This window comes from Notamacropus eugenii, chromosome 1 (genome assembly GCF_028372415.1).
Source record: "Notamacropus eugenii isolate mMacEug1 chromosome 1, mMacEug1.pri_v2, whole genome shotgun sequence".
Taxonomy (NCBI): Eukaryota; Metazoa; Chordata; class Mammalia; order Diprotodontia; family Macropodidae; genus Notamacropus; species Notamacropus eugenii.
The window spans coordinates 259027155-259054772 of NC_092872.1; the positions used below are offsets into that span (position 1 = coordinate 259027155).

Consider the following 27618-nt stretch of genomic DNA (forward strand, 5'->3'; position numbering starts at 1 on the left):
TACATCATGTGATCCTATGACTAGGTCAAATTGCCTTCAAGGGTCGCCCAGGAGGTCTAACCAGCCTACCTCTGTTTTAAAAAATCTATTTGCTAATCCTCCAATTTCCTTTTAAAAGAGAAAAGCATGTCACCCCATGATTGACTAAGGTCCAAACACGTGGCTGAAGCTGCCCATTACTGTAAATTACGTAAACGCAGTCAGTCAATAAGCATAAAGGACAAATCATCACAGTCTTCCCTATTTTGACAAGGGAGAAGCCATTAGGTAAGCAGGAAGGCATTTCAAAAATGAGGTGAAACATTGCCTTGAACTGGAAAAAGGGTTTATAAAGAAGAGAATGGAAATAGGTAACACACGTATCAGGTTTCATAACTGTTCTAGGGTTGTTTCTATTATTATTATTAGTAAGCAGTAGTATTGTCATATCGTCACGGTCATCATTGTCATGGAAACACCCTAGGTCATGTTCATTATTAAATAGGGTCTATCCTAGTAAAGGAGGTTGGTTTCATTTTAAAAACTAGGCAGATGAAAAAACACATTGTTCATATTATGACATACAACTAGACAGGCAGCCCAACAAGTTCATTCATATCTAGAGTTCTTTATTCATTTCTGTCTTGGATAGATGTTGCAGATAGACAATGAACTAGACTAAGAATTGAAAAGGGAGACGGACATTGAGCTGGATAACATTTGGGAAATGGTACAGGCCTCTCAATGAGCTGCCTGCTGGTGTCAAAGTCTAACTCTTTGTCATGCATCTTCTTCCAGTGATGAATCCTGGAATGCCATTAAAATTTAAGTTGACCCAAAAGATAATGGAAGGGCTGGCTGTAGCATGTTGTCAATAATGACAGGCACAAAGAGAGATGTAAAAGATCTCATCAAGTATCTATGTCTGAGTAGCAGAGGAGGATGGCCAGCCAGGGCTTAAGAATGAAAACTAAAAGAGGGAAAGCTCAAGTACTATGCTATCTTTGAGATATGAAAAGAACCAAAGGAAGATCTCCAGAACATAGGGAAGATCCTCTAAGAAGGAAGTTTTGAAGAAATTGATTTAGGCTTGACTTAAGGAAAAATGTCTTAATAACGACCTGGGTTCCCAGATGGAATGGGGTAGTCCTGGCAGCTCTCAGGCCCTCCTTCCTGGAGGTCTTCAGGTAAAGTCTGGAGGGCGATTGACCAGGTCTGTGATAAAGTAGGTGTCTCTTCTCAGGTCAGGGTTAGGTTAGATGGCCAGCCCCTCTCCAATTCAGAAGTTCTGTGATATAGGGAATCACAGAAAGATAATGGAGAAGAATCAACCAGCACAGGAAAGTGTGACATTTTGCCCTTAGGGAGATAGCTGTACCAAGAACATACATCCATTCAACATGGGATTTTAATACTTGATGTGAATATAAGGCAGAAGTTTGCATTTTAAAACATGGTACAGTATAAAGGAACTGTGCCCTTAGTTTACTGAGATATAGCTGTTGCTTATAACTGTTGCAAGCACCCCTCAAAATACCAGAGACACCATCTTAATGACTAAAAGTCATGGCCAGTAAGAACCTTCAAAGAGCTGGGGACAACAGACAACCTTCCTAACTTCGTTAAGGCCATTTGCCACTAATCTGAATTCACATGATGATGATGGAAGATGTCAATCCTAGCAAAGAGACTGATTTAACTATCCATGGAAGAAAAACCAAGTGGCAGAAACAAATCTGACATGTCTAGATTATGTATGCAGTCCCTTTCTGAATTGGGCAGGTGGCTACAAAATAGCCATAATTTTTGGGAAAAAGGCAGTTGGTTTTCTTGTTTGGATAAAGTAATAAAGGGAAGTTATAAAGGCCAACCAGAATGTTTCTCAAATATTAAAAATTATAAACAAGGCAAGATTTTTCAGTTTTGTGGAAAAATATTTTCCTAAAGGACAAAGAGAAAACTAACCATTCTGTTTACTTACTCTGACATGGGCTAAACAAAAATGCATTTATGTCTAATTTGGAACATGTCAGCTATGAAGGATTTTAAAACGTCCTTTCCTTTATATCATAGATATTTTTGAGCACAAACTGAATTTTTGAAAATTGGTTTACATCATAAATACCCTGGGAAGCTTGCTGTTTAAAGGCATGCAATCATGAAGACTTTTATAAAGTGACTAACATACCCTCAGTTTATATTTTATGCAAAACCATGATTTTACCTACACACGCTTCAGCTACCATGATGGATTGGTTCTCCACTCAGGGAAACAATATTACAGGAACAGTTACTTTGTCAGACCAAACTTGCAACATGCATCTCAGACAATTAGTGTCACAATGTAATAGGTTTTTGTTTGTTTTGTGTAGTTTTAAAATAGTTGAGTTTGTTAATAATGTAGTCATACCATTGTTACAAGTGGCAATATTATACAGGGCGCACTTACGTAGTATTTCCCTGTTGGGGAGGGGGGCACACCTATGACAGTTTATAAATGTTTTTGTATATTTTGTGCTATTTTAATTCTGTGTTTTCTTGGCCCTCTTTATTCCCTTTAAACTTTGTAATTTCATTATAGGATATTTCCTTTGGCTAAGAGACAAGCTCAAGAATCCTCTTGTCCATCAACATTAGCCTTAAAGCAATCAAAAGATAATTTAAATGATCCTTCCATAAACTGTGTCAGATAAAGAGTGAGGGATGAACACATCCTAAGACGATGAACACATCCTAAGATGTGTTCGATCCAGGAAGCATATTTTCATTTCTTGACATTTAAAAAACTTACCTGCGAGGTATTCTATGACAGCTGCCATGTAGACTGGAGCTCCCACACTTATCCGGTATTTGAACGTTCCTTTCTTCAAGTATCTCATCATTCTCCCCACCGGGAAAATGACTCCTGCCCTGGCTGAGCGGGACAGTTTGGACATTTTCTTCTTGCCGCTTCTGCCTGACATCTTGCTGATGTTTTTCTCTCAGTTTGCTGATACGTGAATCCTCTGTCACACTGACCACAATGCTGTGAAGGGAAAGAAAAATGGGACTGAGGACACATTTAGGGCACAAGTAGCTCTAAAGCAGGGATTATTAAGCTTTTTTAGGGGGGTCATGAACCCCTTTAGCAGGTTGGTGAAGCCTATGGATCCTTTTTTAGAATCATGGTTATAAATGCATAAGATAAAATACATAGAATTACAAAGGAAACCAATTATGATAAAATACAGATGTCAAAAAACACTTTTTGAAAACCTAAAAGTTTAGGGACCTCAGATTAAGAACCCTTGTAGTTTAAAGCAGAGGTGGTTCTTTGCATGCACACTCGAGTTCAGCTGAACCAGATTACAATGAAATTGAAAAATTTTAACAAAATAAATGAAAATACAATAAAACACAGATAAAGTTAATATGTGGTTTTCTAAGGCAACTCACAACTCACAGGAATCCATATGAATAATATACCCTGTTTCTAAATGAATTTGATACCACTGTCTAAGGCAATACTGTGGTTTTTGTGTAAAGGCTTATCAAATACCAAGGTGGCTGAACAGCTGATTTGACAACAAAATGGAGTCTGCCAGCTGCTGAAGCAGGGCATTGGGGGGGGGGGGAGCAGTGAGAAGGTTTAGCCTAATGAGGTTTAACCCAAGGTCTGCTGCCCCACATACCAGCATCTACATGGACTGAACCAATGACAGGAGAAGAGGGAAATATGGCAGGACAAGGGCATCATTCTCTACAATAATTTCTCCTTTTTATGATATGCTTTTGACTTTTAAAATAAATATCACAATTCACATGACCATAACTTTTTAAACAACTGGTTTGGAGAAACATGACTCTTGGAGCTGATACACATTTATCTGATGAAAACACTTTTCCAGGCCTACATCAGAATATTACTTATTAAGATAGCAGTAGATCAGAAGGGAGCAGTTTTATTGTATACCTTAATGCATTTTAACCAAATATTACAGCAGTTACTACTGTCTCTTAACATACTGTAAGCATCTGTACCTTAGCACCTAGAGTCGCCAACATGCTTGCAAAAGAAAGATGACCTCGGAGAAGATATCAAAATTTCATTGCAGTAGGAGGGTTTTCAGCACAATGCTACAGAAGTCAGATATGTAAACACTATTTATTTATGGAAGTCAAGCATCTTTAAAATGAAAACAAATCATACACTTATGGGCAAAATTTTGGCAAGAACTGAAATTTACATATTGAATTTTAACATCCTGGATGGGCTTAAAATACATTGTTAGATTTGGTACTGTGATGATGAATGAAACCTTCTTAGGACTAATAAATCTAAGTTTTAAGTATTTTCCAGCACAAGTGGGAAAAAAGAACTGAGATTTTCCTAAGTGATATGTTAACAACTCAAAGATATTGCTTTTACCGACAATGGCATTTCAAATGACTATCCACATATGATGATGATGATGATGATGATGATGATGATGATGATGATGATAGCTTATATTTATGTAGTACTTTAAGGTTTGCAAAGCACTTTGAATCATCTTGTCTGTCTCCCAACACGCCATGAAGTAGGCACATTTTAGGACAATGTAGTATGATAGAGAAAGAGCAATGGGTTTGAAGCTAGGTTCAAATCCTAACTTTAGTACTTATGATCTTTATGCCACTGGGCAACTCACTTAACTTCTCCGTTTCTTATTTTTTTCATCCTTAAGATGTGGCAAATAATCCTTGAAAAGTTGTTGCAACAGATAAATTCATTCTGTTGGAACCTGTGAGAAAGGCACACTTGCCCAGCCTTCAGAAACCGAGGTTCACATTCATATGATGAGGCATTGGGTGAGGACTTCCAGGGTGGATAGTTATGCTTTCCAACTGTTTAAAAAACTTTAAAAGATCAGAGTGATGTGAACTATTGTTATGTTGCATGCATTGTTGAAATATGACAGCCTGAAGTGTCAGAATGACAACTGCTTTCTTGTTCTGTACGGCATTTTACTATCCAAGGTTGTGGAAGCTGTGTTCTTCCATGTGACAAGTAGTATACACCATCTCTAGACTCTCATAAAGAGGGGTAGGGGCTGGACGGTGTCCCTACTAATACCCTGCTGTTCCCCACATAGAATGTGGACTCAGTTAGGTAAAGGTGTAACTAGGTCCCTAGCTGCTTTGCTCATTCTGTGTATTCCTTCTTGGGTAGGTGACTCTAGACAGGGTTCTCAAGGTGCACATGTCCAGGCTTGTGAGTTCGAAAAGTCCGAGTATCCTGGGTATACTTAGAAAAGGGACTGGTTACAGCAGATGCAGCCACTGAAACAGTGGCTGAGCGCAGAATTCAGAGGAGTTTGGTGTTGAGTGACAGTGCAAAGCAGAGGTGAAATGTAAAATGCTTACTCAGGAATCTCATATCCACTTTAGATGTTGATATAGTTTGAATATCAGTCTAAGTTACTACGTCCTGTTTTTAAGTTGTTCTGACAATGTGCAGTATGAATCCTTTATGTTCTGTATCTCTTTTGTATGAAAAAACAAATTACCTGTCCTATTCCTGATTTATATGGTACATTGAGTACCTTCTAATTGTTCCATTTTGGGGAAAATCCTAGACTGATGAACCATGACCTAAACTATAAAAAATCATCCTAAGATGTCACTGGGATAGAGGATATAAGTTGAGGAATGTGAAAAAAAAAAAGAACCTAGTTGTTTTAATTAAAGGCAGTCTCCCCCAGGACTGACTGGCCCAAACTAAACACCTGGGTACAAAGCATGGAGTGAAATGCCCCAGTCCCTGCTAGTCTGTGTCTCAAGGTTATAAATATATTTGACAATACTACAATATTTCAATGGGTTCATGAGCTCATTTATGCAAATTTTCTTTCCAATAGACAGACTACAATTCATCTGCAATTTCTCATCATGAGTGACTTGTCCATAATTTTCCATACAGTGTCCCTGGAGCATCCAATCGGTGCTCTGAAAGCCTTCCTCTAGGTCTGTTAATATGATGTGTGTGGTAATGTAACACTCAGTTTATTCATGTCTTATCCCCCACTCTCACTAAGTGATTGGCTCACTTCTTCCATAATGATATACCTTTTGTATGCTATCTCCTATGCCCCTTATGTATGCAAGTCATTGTTATTAATATTTTTATTTTATTTCCTAATTTTCAGTTCCAAATTTTCTTCCTCCACCCACCACCTCCATCAACTATTCAGAAAGCAAGAAATATGATGCTCATTATATATATGAAATCAAGCAAAACATATTTCCACATTAGCCATGCTGTGGGGAATAAAGCAAGGAATATACAGTAAAAAATATGATTCAATCTGTACCCTGACTCCATTGGTTCTTGTTCTAGAAGTGAACAGTATTTTTCATCATCAGTCCTTCAGAATTGTGGATTATTGTATTGATCACAGTAGCTAAAACTTTCATAGTAGATTATCATTAGGTAATGTACCCATATGCAGATCTTATGTCTTTTTATTGCCTGTGGGGGCCATTCATAATTTTGATTCTTTGATGACAATGGTGTTCTATGAATCACAGCCATTTAGTATCTTTGGAAGAACAGGAATGTTAAAAAAGAAGGATTTTTGTTTCAGGGACTAGTAGCATAGGATTTTAAAGTGCTGTTAACAACATCCCAGATGCAATGCAGCCCACCCTCTTCTTCCAATTCAATTCTGGATTCAGTTCATTGCCTATCTACACTATCTTTCTAATATATATGAATTAACCATTCAATAACTAATTAATTCAAGATCTATGTATTGAGAGATTAATTCAATGGGCTGTTCTTTCGATTACATATGTCTGGGCAGCAGGCATTCTTCATCCAGTTGGTTTTTCCTTGTGGACTGTTAGGACCCTATCTAATGGTGGTTACTGAAGAGGTCCCCCAATATTTTAGGTCTTGATGAAATCAGCATAATGTCATCCACAAACATAAAGATTTGGAGGATTTTGCCATTTATAGGCAATCCCTTTTGTATTTGAACTCTACAGTGTACATCCTCCATGACAATGGCAAATAATGTAGGCAATGTAGGTAATCAAAGGTCATCAACCAAAGTCCTTTACAAAAGGCATACTCTGATGCTACATTGGAGGGGATTCTCTGAAACTATGTCAGCAAGTACAAGCACAGGCAAGTGCTCTCCTTCTGGAAAGGCTTGGGATCCAGTTTCAGGAAAACACTTTGCTTAAGACAGCAGTGAATCCTAAAAGGCTTGTCACCAGTATTTGGCAAAGTCAAAGAAAGAAAGGTCCCATAACATAATCTGGCAATAAGGCAAGATGAGATAAGACAGAATGTTACTATGTTAGAAACTCTTGACGTTTGCAGTGTGTCCTCTTTCAGTCTTATCCTCCTCCTCCACCTCTCTGACTTTGAACTGAAACTTGAAGGAAGTGAAAAGTCAGAGATGTGAAGGGAGAGAATTCTTCTACTTCTACAAGAAGCCTTTCCCAATCTCCCTTAATTCTGGTTCCTTCCTTCTGTTGATTATCTCCAATTTATCCTGTACGTATCTTGTTTGCATGTTGTCTTTGCCCATTAGATTGTGAGTTCCATGAGGTCGAAGGTTATTTTTTTTTACCCTTTCTTTGAATCTCCAATGTTTAGTACAATGTCTGGCATGCATTGGATACTTAGTAAATACTTGGGTTTTGCTCTGTGAATCTCACTTTTTATTATGCTAGCTTTATGGAATGGAGAAATATACTCTGTTAAAGGCAATGCTTAAGATAAAGGAAAAAATCAATCATCAAATATTTATTTAATACCTACTATTTGTGAAGTATTAGGCTAGGTCTTTGGATATCTATGTTTCTTTCAAGGAAAATGGTTGAATTTCCATTATTTAACACACTTTAAATTATACTGAATTAAATATGGAAGAAATTATTGTAAAGGTTCATAAATATTTGCAAGACCTTTTCTGCTGCCAACTTTCTGTAACTAAGCTCATCATGAATTAGCAATGAATTAAGCTATGTTGAGGAAACATATCATTACATAAAATATAGAAAGTGCCTACTGTGCAGAACAGCACATAGACATACACACACAAATACAAATATAAGGCTTGGTCTCTTGTCTTCGAAGATCCAGTATATCCATGGAAATATGAGAAAACCACCATGTACTAATAAGAAGTGTTATGAGCTCTCCTAATGGAGGCATTTAGGTATAGTAGAGACGGCAGCCAATGGAAAAATCAAGAGATCTTAGATGTAGCATTGGCTCTACCGTTAACTTGTAACCATGGTTCAATTAAATTCTCCATACCCCAGTTTCTTAAAATGCTCTGGTTCTTTGGAATTTGTTTAAATGCTAGATTCTAGAAGACATACCTCTCTTTTTAAAGAGACCAATTTCTAAAGTTCTGCATATAGATCACATCAACAATAGTGAATACAATATCAGTTACCAGTTGGAAAAGGAAGTTAGAATGAGGAAGGAGGGTTGCCAAGGAAATCTTTCCTTGATTGGTGAAGGACCAATGGGGGTGCTCATGTATGGCATAAAGGACGTATAAGATGATCATAATCTCCTTTCCAGTCGAAGGAAAGCTGCACGGAACACAAAACGATTCTCCCTCATGCAAAGAGAATAACCAGTAGTTAGTTACATAGTTGCACATAGGTACATAGTTGATGGGATAATGAATAAAGTAACCTTTGAAATTCCTAGGATTGGTAAAGAGTGGCTACAAATAGGATTCTTTGGCTAGTTCAGTTAAGACCAAAAACAAAAGCATCACACTGTATTTTTATCTTACTTGGGACCTGGAAGAGCCTGATACTTCGAAGCACTCTAAGTGATAGAAGAGAATCACGATTCATCTTAAAGCAAATGCAGTAGAGCCAGAGTTAGATTAGGGTAGTGGATAGAATATCAACATTATGGAGACCCTACTATGAACAGGAGATCATCATAACTGATGCAAAGTCCTTGGGTTCAGGGAGTTTTTTATACAAGGCCCAAAAAGCTGTTAGAAGCATTGGCAAGGTGAAATAAGCCTTGGACATGAAGGCAGAAGGTCTGGTTTGTATCCTGGTTTGATTTATTTACATTTATATATGTATATAAATTATATGTATTTATATCTATATAAATAAATTTAGATATTTAAATAAATCAAACATATGTATTTAAATATGTACATATGTATACACATATGTACATATTTATATATGTATTAATATATACACACATATATGCACATTTATATACATATTTATCCAGTATGTATACATATTTAAATAAATAAACCAATCAATCACTTCACTTAGGATGCTGGACTTCAGTGAGCCCTTAAATTCCTTTTAGCACTCCTAGTCTGTGAGTATATGAGATGATCAGACTTACCAACACAAAAACATCATATAGTGTTTCAGTCACCCTACGTCATAGTGGAAAAATCTAGTCAAAGAAAAATTTTTTTATTTATCATTTTAACAAATACAATTTTATGTAAATTGGTAGCTTAACCAAGGACTGTCTATAGCTGGTAAGAGAATTGATAAAAACCATTCAGACTGTCCCAAATGGACAATATTGGGTTACAATGCTCAGCCAGTGCCATCTGTGCCACTTGGGGGATAGTGGTTGTGGTAATGACAGAAATCAATGCATTTCTTAATAGTGGAGATGAACAATGGAAAATGATCAACTTTCTTAGCAAGATTTATAAGTATAATAGAGATCCTCATTGGATCCATAGTATGGCTCTGAAAGAACAAATTTATTAAATAGTCTCTTTGATAGGCAAAGAGACAGAAAAAATGGGACACAGGGAAGATTCTGAATAACTGTGCGTATTTATGATAGGCATATTCATATTATTTTTAAGGATGACAAGATACTTGGCTATTTTTGGACTAATTTCCCTTTTAATGTAAATAATGAAGTATTAAAAATGGATTCATAACTGAGTGGTAAAATACTCATTTGTTTTTTTTAGAAAATGGCAATAACCTTATGAAGTTTTTTCCGATTCCCCCACTGCTTGTGCAGTCCTACTCAAAATACCTTGTATTGAACTACTTTTATTTATACTCTTTAGATTTATTCTTCATATGCATATACAGACATGTACAGATATATCCATGTGTATTATATATTCATGTGTACACACATAGGTCCATATATGTATTTAGAACCACATATGTGCATATATGTTAGTTAATCAGTTGATAAAAATTTGTCAAGCACCTGTTATGTGCTAGATGCTGCTAAATGCTGGTAAGAAGCACTGGTATATAAGTTCCTTGAGATTAGGGCTTGTTTCATTCTTTAAATTTGCATCCCTAGTTCCTGGTGCATTGTAGGCTAGTTTAATAAATGCTTGTTTATTAAATGATTCACTGACTGGTTGATTGTACAAGTTTATTATGGCTTAAGACACAGGATGACAAAGAAATGCAATTGAATGTGGTAAAGGATGATTCACTTAAAAGCACTTCTGTGACTTCTTCTAAAAATTATGCTAATTGAAGAGCTTCCATATATACACTCATCAAAATCTAGAAACAACATGTCCTCATAATTTTTAGAGTTGTTGATAAAGTAAATATTGATTTCCGGGACTACATAAACCCATTTAAATAGTATAATACTTCATATTTATACATCTCCATAAGACTTATGAGACACTTTTGATAAATTATTATCATTGTATTCTTAGAGCTGTTCAAATAATAGATCACCTATTTGAAAGATGGAAGAAACAAGAGTCTGGGAGCTACCCAACCAAGGTCATGCAGCTAAGTAAGTGACTGAGTCAGGACTCAAGTTTTGATCTCCTGCCTCCAAGGTGAATGTTCACTCTATTCCACTATGATATCTAGATCCCCAGCTATTATCTTCTAATAGATTAAGATAGGATTCTTAAAGCTTCTGAGATATAAATAATTTCACAGTCTCGCTGAGTTGGAAAGGACCTGAAGGACCAGTTGGTTTCTACAATGTCCCTGACAAGCAGCCATTCAGCAGATAGTGTGGGGCTGTAATATTTACTCAACATTACTTCTGCATTATGTCCTAAATCTCTGATGCACTTTAGAATAGTTTAAAAAGAACTATGAAAAATAAAACACAATTTACCATGAAGCACCTGTGCCCTGAGAGTTCAACATTCCATCTTACAGGAAAGAAAAATGGACTAAACAAAAGCCGTGAAGGCCCAGGAGTGAGGTTTAAACAATCTGACCAAATATAATCTTTTTTTTTAAGGTTATGAACTCCTCTTAGACCACCTTCTACCTTGCAGAATCTTATTAGTGGACCACTCCAACTATTCAAATAATACTACTTAGGTAGCATTGTTTTGTAACTGTAAAAACCAAATTCAAAGATGACAGTAGAATCATTTTGTCCATTATACTTCTATTGAAGAACCCACAAGGGCAAATCCTTATTGGACAAGTAATACTTCCCAAATCATTTTCTCCTAAGGCCACCTTTTAAATGAATGAGAAGAGTCAATAATTTTATAGCCTTTATGCCAAACCATATTAACACCATAAGCACATCCATATGACACATGCCTTCATAAAAAATTACACTCAGATCAAATTAGTGAGGTATGGGCATTAGAATCAAATACTTTACCTGATTTATTTAAGTTACAGTGTTTTGGTAACAAATTATTCCTTTGAAAAATCATTTCAAATAATTTTGACAAGACAAAAAAGCTACCTCATGCTGTCTGTGTGAAATAAGTCTTAAACATGAAGGCAGTGGGGTAGCAAGTACAAGTTCAGAGGGATCTTGGGCATCATTTAAACCCATCCCTTTAGTTTTCAGAGAAGGAAACTGGGAACTTGGAATCTTTTCTGTCAATCACCCCAGTTGAGATGGTTAGAAGAGATGGGAAGTTAATGTTAGAAATCTAGGGCTTCTGTATCTACTTCATGAAATAAATCTGATGATGAGGTTTTGAAGTGTCTGTTTAAGCTAAACCGAACCAATATAGAACATTAATTCTATTTCCCAGTATGAATGGATTGCTACTTGGGTTAGTCCTGAAGACTAATTTTGCTCATCACTGAGTTTGTTAATTGTGAACCTAAGAAGAGAGTAAATTCAAATTAAATTTTAAAATATATGCTTTAGTGGCACATATACACACACACACATATCTCAGCATATATTTAGTGACAAAAACACTGAACCCAATTGGGGCAAGAGAGCTGGGTTCAAACCTTATCTTGGATATTGACTATCTGTATTAACACATCTGTCTCTTCCTTTCTAAAATGGGAATAATAAGCCCTGTGCTACTTGCCTCACAGGGTTATTGACAGAAAAGTGCTCCAAAAGCAGAGATATGCTGGAGTCAGTTCAAACCTGAGCCAGACCATTAAATTTTCAGAATTCAGAAATTGTCAAATGCTACAAATCAAGGCTTGATTAATTACTTTGTCTAGACTTAAGAAAATTATGGAGAAAATGTTAACATGCAGATAAGCTATCATGCCTTTTTTTTTTTGGTAAGAGCTGGTTGTCAAATATCACCAGCACATCACTGTCTTTAAGTCTCCAAGTGCTACCTAGATGTTTGAGCTATTATTATGGCAGAAACAAATTCTCACAATGGCCATCCTTCCATCTTTTTTTTTTCCTTCTTGGGATATTAACAATCATGTAAACTGTAGAGGTTGCAAAACTGTTTCAGAAATTGACCTACAGGCATAAATAGCAGGGTATATAGCTAGCCATAAAATATGGCTTTATATATACATAGGATGTGTTAGAAGTTTAGTACTGAATTGAGACTCAAGATTTGACTTGTGACACCACAGCATCTCCTTGTAGTCATGAAACTGAACAAAGGGAGGGAGGAGTCACATTAGATGGTGAAATTCTTTCCTAAGAATCATTAAATATTATCACCTACAAACTTTCGGTAATCAAGTCAGCCTGTAATTTATTTTTTAAATTCTATTTTCTTTTCTTTTTCAGTTCTGAATTCTTTTCTTCTCCTTCCCCTTCCCCACCCACTGAGAAGGTAAGAAAAAGAAAACCCACTGCAAATATGGATAGTCCTATAAAACAAATTTTTGCATTGGTCAGACCCCTCCCCTCAAAAAAAAGGGAAAAAAATAATAAAGAAAGAGTCCATTAGTTCTTTATCTGGAAGTGGGCAGCATGCTTCACCATGAATTCTCTGGAATTGTGATTGGTCAATCCATTGATCAGATTTCCTATCTCTTTGGAAGTTGATCATATTTATGATATTGAGGTTACTGTACAAATTGTTCTGCTGGTTCTGTTCACTTTACTGCATCAAGTTTATAAAAGTGTTCCCAGGTTTTTCTAACATCATCCCGACTGTCATTTACAGGACAGTAGCATTCCATCACATTTATTTAACTTGCTTTGCCTTTTCCTAATTGATGAGCATCCCCTCAATTTCTAATTCTTTACCATCACAACAAAAAGAGCCACTAAAAATATTTTTGTATGTATATGCTCTTTTCCTCTTTCTTTGATCTCTTTGGGGTATAGACTTAGTAGTGGTAATGCAAAGGGTAGGCATAGTTTAATAGCTTTTTTGGGTATAGTTTCAAATTTCAGCCTGTAATTTCCAACTAAAAAAGATTTATTGGCCTGTGTTTTATTAACAGAGAGCTTCTCCTCCATTTTAAAATAGGGAGACCGCCACCTACTCTTTCTACTTAGTTCCAGGAAGATGAGCTCTTGTGAGTAGCAGTTACATAAAATTTGGACTTAGAGTCAATTTGACTCTTCATTCTATTGCTTACTCCTTATGTGACCTCTCTGGGCCTCAGTTCCTTCTTTTGTAGATTCATAGGGTTTTAACCATGAACTTGTGTTTAAAAAAATTCTGATAACTATATTGTAATTGGTTTTGTAATGCTATGTACTATATTTATGCATTTGAAAAACATAATTTTGAAAAGAACTCCACAACACAAAGTCAACAAATGTTTACTGAACATCTACTATATGTCAAACAGTTAAGAACCCCTAGCCTAGATGATCTTTTAATTTCCTTCCAATTCTATATTCCATGATTCTAATATATTAGGTAAAACAACATTACATGAGGTCACGTAGAACCAAATTATAAATATGAGAGATAAGTGATCAAAATTTAGAATGAAAAATCTTAAATTAGGTCTTTAAAGCAAAATGACTCTGAATAATCTTTATAACTTAGAGACAGTTAGGTGGTATAGTGGATAGAGAATAAGATGTGGAATTCAAATTCGGCTCAAAGAAGACCTGAGGTCAAATCCAGCCTCAGATACTTACTATGTGATCTTTTGCAAGTCTTTTTAACATCTGTCTACTTCAGTTTGCTCCTCTGTAAAATGGGGATGATATAGCATCCAGGGTTGTCATGAGGATTAAATAAGATAATATTTTTAAAATGCTTTAAAGAAGTATTGATGGTAATGCTCATATTAACAACTACACTTCCATACTCATAACTTGTCTCTTTTCCTAATTCAGAGACCTGGGGTTTCTCAGATGACTTGGAAGCCAGGAAAAGACGGGTGCGGAGAAATGGCTCACATATGCCTTTGGTGTCTACAGGGTTGATAAGAGGGCCAAGTTCAAAAGATTCTATTCTGTGGTCTCACACAACCTTATACCTTACCTGGTAACTTGACACAGCCTAGTGAAGTCACTTCTTCAGCTAGTTGGATTATAGGTCAGACAGAGTGAGGGTGTGAAATATGGGCACCCATGTGCAGTCTTTATGATTAATGGGAGAAGCCCTAAGTCAACTCACTAGCCATTTTTTGATTGATTTGGGTATTAAAGATTCCTAGACAAGTTACCTTTTACAGATCACCGATCTCTGGAAGAAGTGAAATTTACATCTCCAGGAATTACCTAGCAGGTTGTACTACATTATGGTGAGGCTGTGTTATCATTATGTTATCATGAAACAATATCCATCAAGTGACTGGTCAAATTAGTAGGCCTGTATGACAGTTTATGCAAATAGTTAAAGAAAATCTAATAATGAAAAAGTGAGTCTTGTAGAAAGGGTTAGAATTAAATTTCTTATCACTTCACTAAAATTCTAAAGTGCTCATTAATTTAGAATTTAGTGCCCCAGAATGTGAACTTGGTGAATCAGCGCTTGATCTAAAAGTCAATATCTAATTCTATTTAAGCTTCCCCAAAAGTATTTATTTTAAGCTACTATTTTATATTATTTTCACATTACTGAACACCAAATATATTCTTAATAGTGTATTTATATATTTCTGTTTCTCCTAAAGTGGGTGCAAATCTTCATTGTTATTCCATTTAAATGATAGCTTTTCTGTAGTGCATAACACGAAAGGCCATATTTGGCAAAATGGTATTGAATTAGTGTTTCACTAAGTACTAATTAAAATAAAGGCAGTGACATCGGTATATAGTCCTCAGTGTTTATTCATTAAAGTTAATCCTACTATGCTTGATTTATTTGATTGGCACTGCTAATTCTGAATGGAATAGAATGGGAAATGCACAACAGAATGGTAATGCGTAAACATCACTGTGTGCGGAAATATGCCAAATATCTGCTCCTCACTCTCACAAAATAGAGTTCAGCTAAATACCGGAAAAGAAAAATTGGTTTACACTCGAAGATCTTAATCTTTTTTTATGTTAAGGATCCCTGTGACAATTGCCTGGTGAAGCTAATGGACTCATTCTCAGAACAATGTTTTTAACGTATAAAACAAAATACACAGGATTGCAGAGGAAATCAATTATATTAGAATAAAGATGTCCTTTTTTTCCTATCCAAGTTCATCTAACCACTAAAATCTGTGTGGACCCCAGGTTAAGGTTTTCTTACCCATACACTACTCACTGGAAAAATGGAGTATCTATCTTTTGTACAAAATTAATAACATAGTTCTACTCAATAAATGTTATAAATATTAATTTATAAGGAAAGCCATATCAGCGCTGTATAGTAAGAGTCACTCTGTGTCAAACGTCACAAGACAAGATTCTATCCCTTGAATTTCACATGATCAGTTTCCATTCCCAAGGAGATGTTATCTTATTCCTGGTTCTGGGTTCCCTTTCCTTCTTACTTTCCATACCATGCTAGGTGCTACCTGCCTGTAGGAAATCATCCATGCCCTCTCCTGGGATGGGAAACTGTTTAAGAGATACAACTCTTTCTCAGAGAGAGTAATCTTGTGTGCAAATTTTCTCCAGTGAAACTTTTATCTGTTACTACCTACATACATCTCCTCTTCCATGGGAAAAGTCCTTTATTGGTATCTTTTCTTTTCCTAGAAGGATGATTTTTAATATAATAAAAGGAATATATCTAAAAACCAAACCTAATCTTATTTGCAATGGAAAAACACTAAAAGCTTTCCCCAAAATGGAGGCTTAAAACAAGGATGCTGCTCTTTTCATGGTTATGACATAGTTCTAGAAAGGCTAGTCATAACCAGAAGACAAGAGAAAGAAATTAAAGGCATAAACACTGACAAAGAAGAGACAAAATTATTCCTGTTTGCTGACAATATGGTAGTTTCTTTAGAAAACTCAGATAATCAGGAAATAAGATTGTCACTTCCATAAAAAAGCAATATATAAAACCAATCCACAAAATCTTATTATTTCTCTTAAAAATTATTTTCTGACATTTTGTTTTTATATCACCTTCCTTTATGACTATATCCTTCCCCCTCAAATTTCTCCTCAAAAAGGAAGTCATTTCTTCTAACAGAGAAAATAAACAGGGAAAAAACCATGTCAGTCAACTGAATTTCAAAGTCTTATCGAATGCTTCCTCTCTGCACAGTCCACCTCTGCAAAGAAGGTTGGGTAGTCTTTCTATCATCTCTTCTCTAGTAACAAGCATGTTCATTATAATTATCGTTTGGGGTTTTTTTTTTAATTGTTCTTTCCCTTTTTACGGTTGTCTTAATTATGCATCATTTTCTTGTTCCATTTACTGTACTCTGAGTCTGTTCATATAAGCTTTCCCATACTTCTCTGAATTCTTCATATTCACCATTTCTTACAATGCATCAATATTCCATTAAGTTCATGTACCACAATTTGTATAGCTATTCCCCAATCGATGGCCATCTACTTCATTGCCAATTCTCTACAATGAAAAGTGTTCCCTTTTATTTTGGCATGCATGGGCCTTTTCTTTCTGTCTTTGACCTCCTTGGGGGGGTGTCCGCCTAGCTTTGGGTCAAAGGATATGTACATTTTAATCACTTAAAAAAACATACTTCCAAACTGCTTTCCAGAATGGTTGACCAAATTCACATCTATGCTAACAGAATACCACTCTGGTTATTTTTCTGCAATGCCTTTTTGTCATCTCTGTTTCCTGAAATGAGGTGAAACCTCAGTTTTGATGTACATTTCTATTATTACTGGTGACTCTAAAAAGTCTTTTATATAGTTGTTAATAGCTTTAATTTCTTCTTTCAAGAATTGTTGTTTCTTACTTTTTGATCATTTATTCATTTGAGAATGGCCCCTTGTCACATAGATTTGTATTAGTTCACTATATATTTTAACTATCAATCAGTCAATATTACTGCTACTGCTGCTACTTCTACTGCTGCTACAACAATAACAACAACAAATTGTATTTACATAGGGTTTGCAATGCAATTTCCACACGTTAATTCATTTGATCTGCATAATCCAGTGAGGTAGGTACTATTCTTATCCTCATATTATAGATGGGGAAAACAAGAAAGCATTTAAACTTGGGGTTTCCTAACTCCAAGTCTATCACACTATCCACTGAACCACTTAGCTGCCTTTCTTTTATTAGGCATTTATAAAATGCTAATTATATGGCTACAAAGACAAAGTGAAAGTGTTTGCATGTAAGTAGCTGACACTCTATCAGGGGAGACAACACACACCCCTGTAAATATAAACCAGTACGCTTGGGGAAGTCATACTGGCAGACCCTTATCAGAGATGTTTGATGAAAGATTTTCCCCATTCGATGGATTTTCTTATCCTAGCTACCTTGGTTATTTAGTTCTTTTATATAGCAATAATAAAACTAGAGAGGAAATAATAGAGAGGGAAATCCCATTAAAATGATTACGAAATGCATAACGTAGCTGCGAATCTATCTACAAAATACATCCAAGACTTATAAATATTACAAAATGCTCTCTAAAGGAATAATCATTTTAATAATTGAAGAGATATTAATTATTCATGGTTAATCTGCAACAGTATAATAAAAATGACCATACCATGTAAATTAATTTATAGGTTTAGTGATATGGAGTACTTTAGAGAGCTAGACCAACTCATAACAAAAATGTCTAGGCTCTCATGGTTTCAAGGAACAAAAAATCTTGACTCTTAAGAGAAATAATGCAAAAAAGAAGAGGGATAAAGGAAGAATGGATCTCCTAGATCTTAAATTCTATCATTTTTATTATTAATTCTATTATTATAGATATAATATAATTATTATTGTAGAATTATTATGAATTCTATTATTATAAATTCTAGTAATTATTAAAACCACTGATGGTAACAGCTAAGAAATATATGGTAGATCTATACAGAAATAGATCAGTTGAAAAGATTAGACAAAGAAGAATCAGAAACAATCAAATTCAATTACCCAGTGTTCAATAAACCTGAGAACATGAATTACTTGAATCAATCACTCAGTCAATAAACATTTATGGAATGTCATTTGTGTCAGATGCTTTCTTGGTTGCTGGGACACCAAGGCAAAAATGAATGGTCTCTGTTCTCAAGAAGCCCATGTTTTATAGAAAGAGGAAACATGTGAATGCATATTCATATGTATATGTATCTACACATAAGCACATATATACATACATATGCACACATATATGTATCTACAGAAAAAATATAAGCGGATTAAATACAACATAGCTACTAAAAAAACTAGGATAATTAGTGAAGGGGAGACACCAGTTTTGGGGAGAATTAGGAAAGACATTTATTATCTAACATAGTGTTGGCAAATTCAAATAGAAATGAGACCACTAATACATGTGTAAGGATCCCTGCAGGCCACATATTAATTTAGAAAACCACAAAACAATATTATCTATGTTTTGTTGTATTTTACTTTACTTTGTTAACTATTTCCTGAATACATTTTAATCTAGTTCATGGGGCACTCGGGAGTGTTGTGGGTCATATGCAGCCTGTTTTTGACAAGTCTAGTGTTCCAGTTTCATTACGGACCCTCCAAAAATGAGGGATGGTCATATAAAGGCACAGTGAAAGGAGATACACTGTATGTGAAGAACAAAGAGAAGACCAATTAGACTGGACTATGATGAGCAGGCAGGACATGAATGCATTACCAGGGCTTGAGAAACAGATTAGGGCCAAGTTGTGAATAGAGTTTCTACTTTATCCTTGAGGCAAAAGTGAGGCATTGGGGTTTCCTGAGAAGAGAGTGTTGAGTAAGGTCAGCTCTTCACTTAGGGAAAATTACTTTGGCAGCTGGTAAAGGGAATAGTGGAGTGGATTGAGACCTATTCTGAAGCCATCACAAAAAACCAGGTGAAAGGTGACAAGTGCCTGAACTAAAGTAGCGGCTCTATAAGAGAAAAGATGATGGAGACAAGAAAGGTTGTGGACGCAGAAATGGCATGCCTTGGTAACTTATTGGATGTGTGACACAAGAGAGAAGAAATCTTTATTTGACCAGAACTGCTGGGAAAACAGGAAGACCATTTGGTGAAAATTAGCTTAAGAACATCAATTTGTATTATATAAGCTCAAAATGGGTACACAAACTGAAAGTGAAATGTCACACCATTAAAAAAAATTAGAAGAGAACATGATTTAGTACCTTTTATAGTTATGGTAGAGAGGAGACTACCTAACCAAATAAGTCATTACAAAAGTGAAAACAGATGGTTTTTAGTATATGAACTTGAAAAGCTTTTGCAAAAACAAAATCAATGCAGCTAGGATGAGGAAGAAAACAGTTGACTGGGAAACAACTGTCCATCAACATTTCTAAAAAGGATCTAATATCCTAAGTTATATAGAAATCACACATACATATTTGCTTATGCCTTTGGTTACATATACATACATATACAGGCATACGTGTGTGTGTATATATACATATGTGTGTATGTATGTATGCACACATATAAATAGTTCTTAAAAGAGTTGAAAACTATTCACTGTATGGAAGATTGCAACAAATCATATAACAAAAGAAACACATCAAAATGACTCTGAGGTTTCACCTCACACAGGAAATTGGCAAAGCTGGCAAGAGTCAATGTTGGAGAGACAAAGAGAAAACAATAATAACTAATGTAAATAAATAAACATAATATAAATAATAATTAATCTTGTATTGATTGTTGGAGCTATAAATTATCCTAACCATTCTGGAAAACAATTTGGAACTGTAATTTAAAAAGAGGAACCAAAACACTGATATCCCTTGATTCTGTGAGTCCATCTAGGCATACACCCAAGGTCTGATTGAAGGGAAGGGTTCCACCCACACCAAAATATTCATAAAAGCATATTTTTTTCTGTGGTAGCAAAGATTGAGAAACAGAGTAAATGTCTATTTACTAAATTGCTAAACCCAAGGGTTCTTATTCTGCGAGCCTGAGAACTGACTTCTAAAAATATTTTCTTAACTATATTTCAAAACAATTGGTTTATTTTTTAATCCTATGTGTTTTACTTTACGTATTTAAAAACCATTTTTTCTGAGAATGGGTCCAGAGGCAGGGCCAGGCTCTCAGAGAGGTTCATGGCAGAAAAAAAAATTATCCCAGAACCCCTGGGACAAAAAAAGTTACAGTATGTAAATGCAGTAAATTACAATAGGTACAAATTTGAAAAATTGAGAGAAACATAGAAAGACTTATATGAACTGATGTTCAATGTAGTAAACAGAACCAGAAAAATGAGATACATGATTACAATGTAAATGGAAATAACAACAATCTATTAGAGTGTATCATGCCAATCACCAAGCTGGACCTAGTGAATAACGGGAAAAAAAATACAGCTTTTTCTCCTCTTTGTGGAGTGGGAGAGTAGATGTGTGGAATACTGCAAATACTGCCAAGCTGGCATAGGGCTGGTTTTGTAAAAAAATTTTTTTTTCTTTTCTAATTTCCATTTCAAGGGATGTCTCATTGGGTAGGAGAAAGGGGCAAGGGTAAGGGATATATTTAAAAATGAAGGTGATATGAAAAGATATAGCAATAAAAGTAAGATTAAAAATAAAAAAATAATTATATCCAGACCTCAACAGAAATTCATGAAAATCTATGGTATTTTATTTATCTAGTTGTCAGTTTCTAACATTGTTCCTATGATATAGTCTTCCTTAACATCATTTCACCTGTGTTTTTTGCAGAACTGCTTGACAACTTTTGGTAGGAGATGCTGAAATGTTGTTTCTGCCTTAATACTGTTAAAAATAGCTTAAGTTCAAGCATTAGTTCAATTCTCCCTTTATACTTGTCATTAAACCTATCGTCCTGCATGGAGGGGGTGAAACCTACAGGGAACCTTGGAGTCAAAGTTCTTGATCTTTTTGGCATCCTGGACTCCTTTGGCAGTTGGGAGAAGCCTGTGGAATCTTTCTCAGAATCATGTTTTTAAATGTGTAAAAAAATACAAAGAATTACAAAGGAAATCAATTGAAAAAAAAGATGTCATTGTTTTTTCCCATCCAGGTCCATGGACCCTTTGAAATCTATCCATCTTGGCTCTAAGTAAAGAACTTCTGCTCTAGACTGCATATAAATTGTCTCACTTTGCACCAAAGAAGACACAACCAGGTCCAAGGGCTTTTTGGTAAACGTTTAACAATTGGCTTGGAGCAGGGTGGGGGTGGGGGGCGCGGGGAGGAATTTATACACACACTTTTAGTTTCATCTTCATATTCACACTGTCTCCATCACTTTCTTAAGTCTAGGTAATCAACAAAACAGTCCATCAAGCATTGTTTTATATCCTTTGCAGATTTCCAAAGAGTAAATGTTCACAATGAAAATTAAACAACTGGGTCCCATAAGAAGTTGACCTCAGCACACTTCTGCTTAAGTCTATCCTTGTTTAAACCTACATTGGCTAGACTGAGACAGAAACAATTCCTTTTAGGAACAGGAAGACAAAGAGTTATTTTAATTTGAGATCCATATCCAATTTTGAGCAATATCCACTGTTACTTTCTCTACAGCACTTGTATAAGGAGGTATTCAATAAATAAATATATTTATTTTGTAAGTATTACTATAAATATTATATAAATAATTTTTTGGCTGTATCAATGGATTAAATCAATAAGCCTTATAGTTCTGCTCAAAATGTATATTTGGCTTCAAGATCATTTTCCCCTCCTCTAAGGCTTAGAAAGCCTCATTTCAAGGTCTTTTACCTCTCAGTACTGGTTCACAACTATGGTAGCCTCCACCCAATTCCCAATTGTACACACCTGTTTGTCGTTATAAAGCAATGTTTTCACTTCTGGATCCGATTTTCATTTTATTAAGCCCCTTGCTTCATTAATATTCTTCCAGGCCCCCTCTTATCACTTATCTTCTGTGTTTGCCCATTTCCCCTCCAATTTAACTAGACATTCATAGTCATATACAGGGACGAATTCCTGATCAACAATCTCATCTTTTTAACTAAATCATGGGGGTATCTAAATAGGAATAGGTGTTAGAAGGGAATAAAATATAGCATTTATGTAGAGCTTATGTGACAAATTCATTTTATGGATGAGACAGAGGTTAAGTGACTCACTCAGTCATACAGCTATTAAGTGTCTGAGATTGGATTGGAACTCAGTTCTCCAGGTCTAGTGCTCTCTATACAGTGTGGAAAAGGCACCACTGAGTTTTCACTCAACTGCAGATGTGTATAGGGATTTTCCTCATTCCTAAGCTTCTATTGACAATATCTAATTTTCCAAGACACTTATTGAGACTGAATCTTTCTTAGTCCTGAAATTATTCTTTAAAATATTGTTTTTTAGTCTTCTAGAGTGTTCTCTTGAACAGTCTAAAAGGGGTGGCTTGAAGTTAAGGTTTATCATGGTGGACAATTGTTTTTCTTCAGTCTCTGCAAAGAAGCACCAGAGATTGGCTGAATTTGATCTTGTGGTCAAAAGCTGGCTTCTTATTGGTCTAGAATAAATCACTGAACCCACTCAGGAATGGTCACCACTTTGTTCAAGATTCTACTCCAGTAAAAAGGTGGAGAATTTCAAACATCCTTGGGACACAAGGGGAAAAAAACTACCAGAGGGTTTTTATAGTTTTAAGTGCTGTTGTGTTCGCTGCATGAATGCATCGTTTCATTTGTGTTAAAATTCCTTAAGACTGGACTAACTCACATCCTTTGCTAGCAGGAGACAGTGAAAACAGACATAGTTGTTCTAGAAAATGAAAGGGTCTCCTGTCCACTGTGAAAAGCTAAAGAAATAAATAAAAACCCTTGTAAACCTGAGAAATTTGATGGGGTAGCTGAATGCTAAGGTCATATTTCTTGGATCATAATGGAATTAAGTAGCTTTTGAAATATGTACGTATAAAATCATGAACAGTTGCTGAAGTGTTGCTTCAATGAATCCAGGTGAAATGATGAAGGACAGAGGAGCTACAGAATGTTTATTAGGTGGACAATGAAAGAGATGTTATCCAGTGGTGAGGAGTCTGATTTAAGGTAAACTTCAAAGGTGATAGTTTCAGCTTAAACAGTTTTCTCATTTGCAATGTATTCTTAGACTTCAATAGTATTCTTAAATTGAAAAACAGGTTTGAAAATCTAGAAAGCCAGAAAAGTCAGCTTGCAATACAAAAGAAGATTTTTTTTAAAAACAAAGGGATGAGCCAATTTCAGCAAAAATTATATAATGAGGATTACAATTATTTGTATCTCATTAAAATAAGTCTCTATAGCAGTTATAATATTCCAGGATTAATTCTAAATCCACTCCCCCCAGTTTCTACTTATTTTTTTTTTATAGTCTGAGAGGCAAGCAACTATGAAGACAGATAACATATTTCTGAAATTCTTGAAGATTTACAAAACCCTCCCTTCACAGGACCCTGGAAATGGTTAATAATAAAAATACCATTGTTCCATTTTATAGACAAGGAAAGTAAAGGCTGAGTGAACGGAAGTGATTTGCTTGAGTTTAATATGAAGTATACTGCCAAAAAGGCACTTGGATCTTAGAGCTAGAAGCATGTTTTGAATTTTTCTAATCTTGGTTTTGTTTCAACTTCTGCCCACCTCATAATTTCTGTAGCTCTCAAGACTTAACTCCCAATCTACCCGCATCCACTTCTGCATCATGGTTTGTGATTCCCATTAAGTCTGGGCAGTTGCTGATTGGAAGTAGCCCCTCCACACACTCCACCTGACTGAAATCATTGCCAGTAAGCATAATTCATAGGCTCTTGGAATCTTAGAGAAGGAAGAAACCTCTAGTTAACCCTCTGATTTTAAAAGGGAGGAAACTGAAGTGCAGAGGGGAAATGATTTGCTCAAGATCATACCAGTGGTTTTCCACTATACCAAGTTGCTCTCTGTGTCCCCTTGTCCAAAGCTAGTTCTGATCCTAGATATGACTTACAAATGCAGAACCTTTCCTTCTCTGGAACCTAAATTCTCCCATCTGTAAAATGAGGGAGTTGGCATATACACATGTGTGTGTACGCACATATATATGTATATCTAATGACAAGAACACTGGATGCAGCTTCAAATCCTTGTGTGACCTTGGACAAGAGGGTGATGTCTTGATTTGCAAGTGAATTGGCTTTGAGTGAGGCTGAGCTGGGCAAGACCTTGGACAATACAAGTCCATAGGCTCAGAGCTCTAGACTTTGGAGGTCTTGTAGTCCAGTCTCCTCATGTTTAGATGAACACCAGAGTTCCATGGAGGGAAAGCAATCTGCCCAAGGTCGGGCAGGTAAGAAGTAGCCTAGCAGGGAGGGATTCAGATGCAGCTTCTCTGACGCCAAAGACAAATCTCTTTCCATGGTACCCTTTTATCTCTATCAATTTCAGTTTCCTTTTCTGTAACGAGTGGATGGTACTAGGTGACCTTTGAAGTCCTTTCCAGTTTTGAAACCCTACAATCCCAGAGATCTCTTGGGGCTGTTTATAATCTGTGAGTTTTTATCCTAAGGGGAAGGAATTAGCTAAAGGCAAGAAAGACAAGTGACGTACCGCAAGAGGTGGGCTATTCAATTCAATAAACATTTAATAAGAACTTATTAAAGCTGGGCACTGGGCTTGACCTGGGGCTACCATGACCAAAAGAGGTATCAGTGCCCCTAGCTTACTGGGGTCCGGGGCGGGGGGAAGGGGAAGGGTGAGGCACAGCATGTACACAAATAAGTGTGCTCCACTGTGGTATTTTAGAACATCAGCTCTGGGAGGGACCTCAGCGAGCTTCCAGTTCAATTCCTCCATTTGACATATTAGGATATTTAAGTACAGGAGAGGAGAAATAAATGACTTGCTCGCAGTCACTTGGAGAGTTAAGTGGTATCATTGAGATTTGAAATCACATTTGTCTGACTGCAGATTCAGTGCCCCCTCCACCAAGCTGGTGAGGGGGCACGGCTTGGAAGGCGAGCACAGAATGAGGACGACAGGGTGGCGGAGGCTAGGTTAGGACGACCTCTTTCTCCCCCTTTGCAGAACTCGGGGTCCTATTGGGTGACCAACCTGGGGAGCGGGCGCATATGGAACTCAGGGGTCCGCGCACTCGCCAGATGCCTCCCCTCCCCCCACCCCACCCCCAGTACACTAGGGCTCACGAGTGGCCAGGTTGGGGGGGGGTGGTGGTTAGCTGATGGAAAGCCGGGGTTCGCGCTCTAGCTGGGCGCCTACTCCTCCAGTACGCCGCCCCCCCCCCCCCCCCCGCCCCAGCCCTCATAGTCCTAGCGGGTGGCGGGAGTGGGGGGGGAGATTCCAAAGTATGGAACACCGGGGTCCTCGCTCTTGCCAGGCGCCTCCCCTTCCCTCACCCACATCCTCTCTGCTAGTAATTTGGGGTCTCAGAGGGAGGCTGGGGGGGTTCGCGCTTGCCGGGCGCCTCCTCCTTTCCCATGTCCTCTCCCCCCGCTGCCCCCCGCCTCCTTTTCCCGCGCAAAAGGCTGGCCTTGGCCCCCTGGCAGGGCCCGCCATTTCCAAGCACAGGGAACCCGGGCCGCCCCGGAAAGGGAACCCGAAGGGGAGGTCGGAGCCCCTCCTCCGCAGCCGGTACCAGCCTCCCCCTTGCCCCCCTCCACGCGCTCCCCCGGCCTCGGGGCCCGGCTCCGGCCCGCCTCCGCTCAGCCCAGCCCGGGGGACGCCCGCCGCGGCCCGAGAGCATCCATCACGGCTTGCCTCCGGCGCCCCCATTGTCAGCCTCGGGGCCCGGGAGCCCCCATCTTCGGCCTGGCCCCGCGGGCGGCGAGGACGGGCCCCCGCTTCTAGCTGTCACCGGAAAGACTGTGCCTCACCTTCCTTCCCTATTCCATTCACCTGGGGCCCGGCTCACCGGTCCCCTCCAGCTGGAAGCCCGGTCCCGCGCGTCCAGTATCCTGCCCCGGCCCTCTCAGCAGAGAATCCCGCGGGCCCAGCCGAGCCAGGGCCGCAGCCAGGCCGGGCGGGGGGCGCGCCCCCTCCTCCCCCGCCCTCACCCTTCTCCCCTCCCCCACCTCGGGCGTCTCCATCCTAGCCCCCCGACTCCGCTCATCACCGCCCCCCCACGGGGGCCGCAGCCTTATTCTAATTCCAGTCCTCCCCTCTCCTGCTCCTAGCACCCCCCCAGCCCCCGGCCCTGCCTTGCCTGGCCACAGGTAGGAGGCGGGGACGGGAGCTGCTTTAGGGGACCCCGGCCCCTTGCAGCACCCTGGGGAGGCTCTCACCTGCGCCCCGGCGCCTCCTCCTCGGGCTCGGGCGCCCTGCCCTGGCCCCTGCCGCGAGCGGCTGGGCCCCGCTGCGCTCCTCAGGCCGTCCGCGCGTCCGGCTGCGGGCCAGCGGCCAAGGCCAGCGCCGTCCTGCGCCCGGTCCTGCGCTCCTCGGCTCCGCTCCTTTCTTTCTTGTTGGCGAGGGATGCGCGCGTCTGTGTGTGTGTGAGTGCGCGCGTGTGTGTGCGTGTGAGTGTGTGTGCGCGTGTGTGTGCCAATGGCGGGCGGCAGCAGCAGCGGCGGCAGCTCTGCTCACCAGGCCGGGATCCTAACTAACGGGGGGCGGGGAGGCGGAGGAGGCGGAGGCGGAGATGGAGAAGCCCGCTCCCTCCAGCTCGCGCTCCCGCTCCTGCTCCCACTTCTGGTCCTCCGCCTCCGCCTCCTGTTAACCACCTCTAGGAGGAGTCGCTGCAGCTTCGTCAACCCCGCAGCCCGAGCCGCCACACCGCCATCGCATCGTGGTCACCCAGCCTAGGGTGGGGTGTGTGTGTGTGTGTGTGTGTGTGTGTGTGTGTGTGTGTGTGTGTGTGTGTGTGTGTGTGTGTGTCTGGACCATTGTCCTCCGGGGACTCTAAGCAGAGGCGCTCTCGTTGTCCCTTACCTGGCCCTCGCTCACCTATCTTGTCCTTTCATTGTGCCGCTATCTCTCCATCTAGGTAGCCTCATCGATTTCTGTCTATT

General features: G+C 38.3%; 1 protein-coding gene across 1 annotated transcript in view; it reads right to left on the bottom strand.

Annotated features, from left to right (window-relative positions):
* MACROH2A2 (macroH2A.2 histone) overlaps positions 1-27117 on the bottom strand; it is a 59593-nt gene extending 32476 nt beyond the window's left edge. Inside the window, exons 1-2 of the mRNA XM_072628724.1 lie at positions 26896-27117; positions 2771-3004 (exon numbers count right to left, since the gene is read on the bottom strand). Coding sequence (XP_072484825.1) covers positions 2771-2942 — 172 coding nt within the window. The 5' untranslated portion in view covers positions 2943-3004; positions 26896-27117. The remainder of the gene's footprint in view (positions 1-2770; positions 3005-26895) is intronic.
* Positions 27118-27618: the final 501 nt, after the last annotated feature.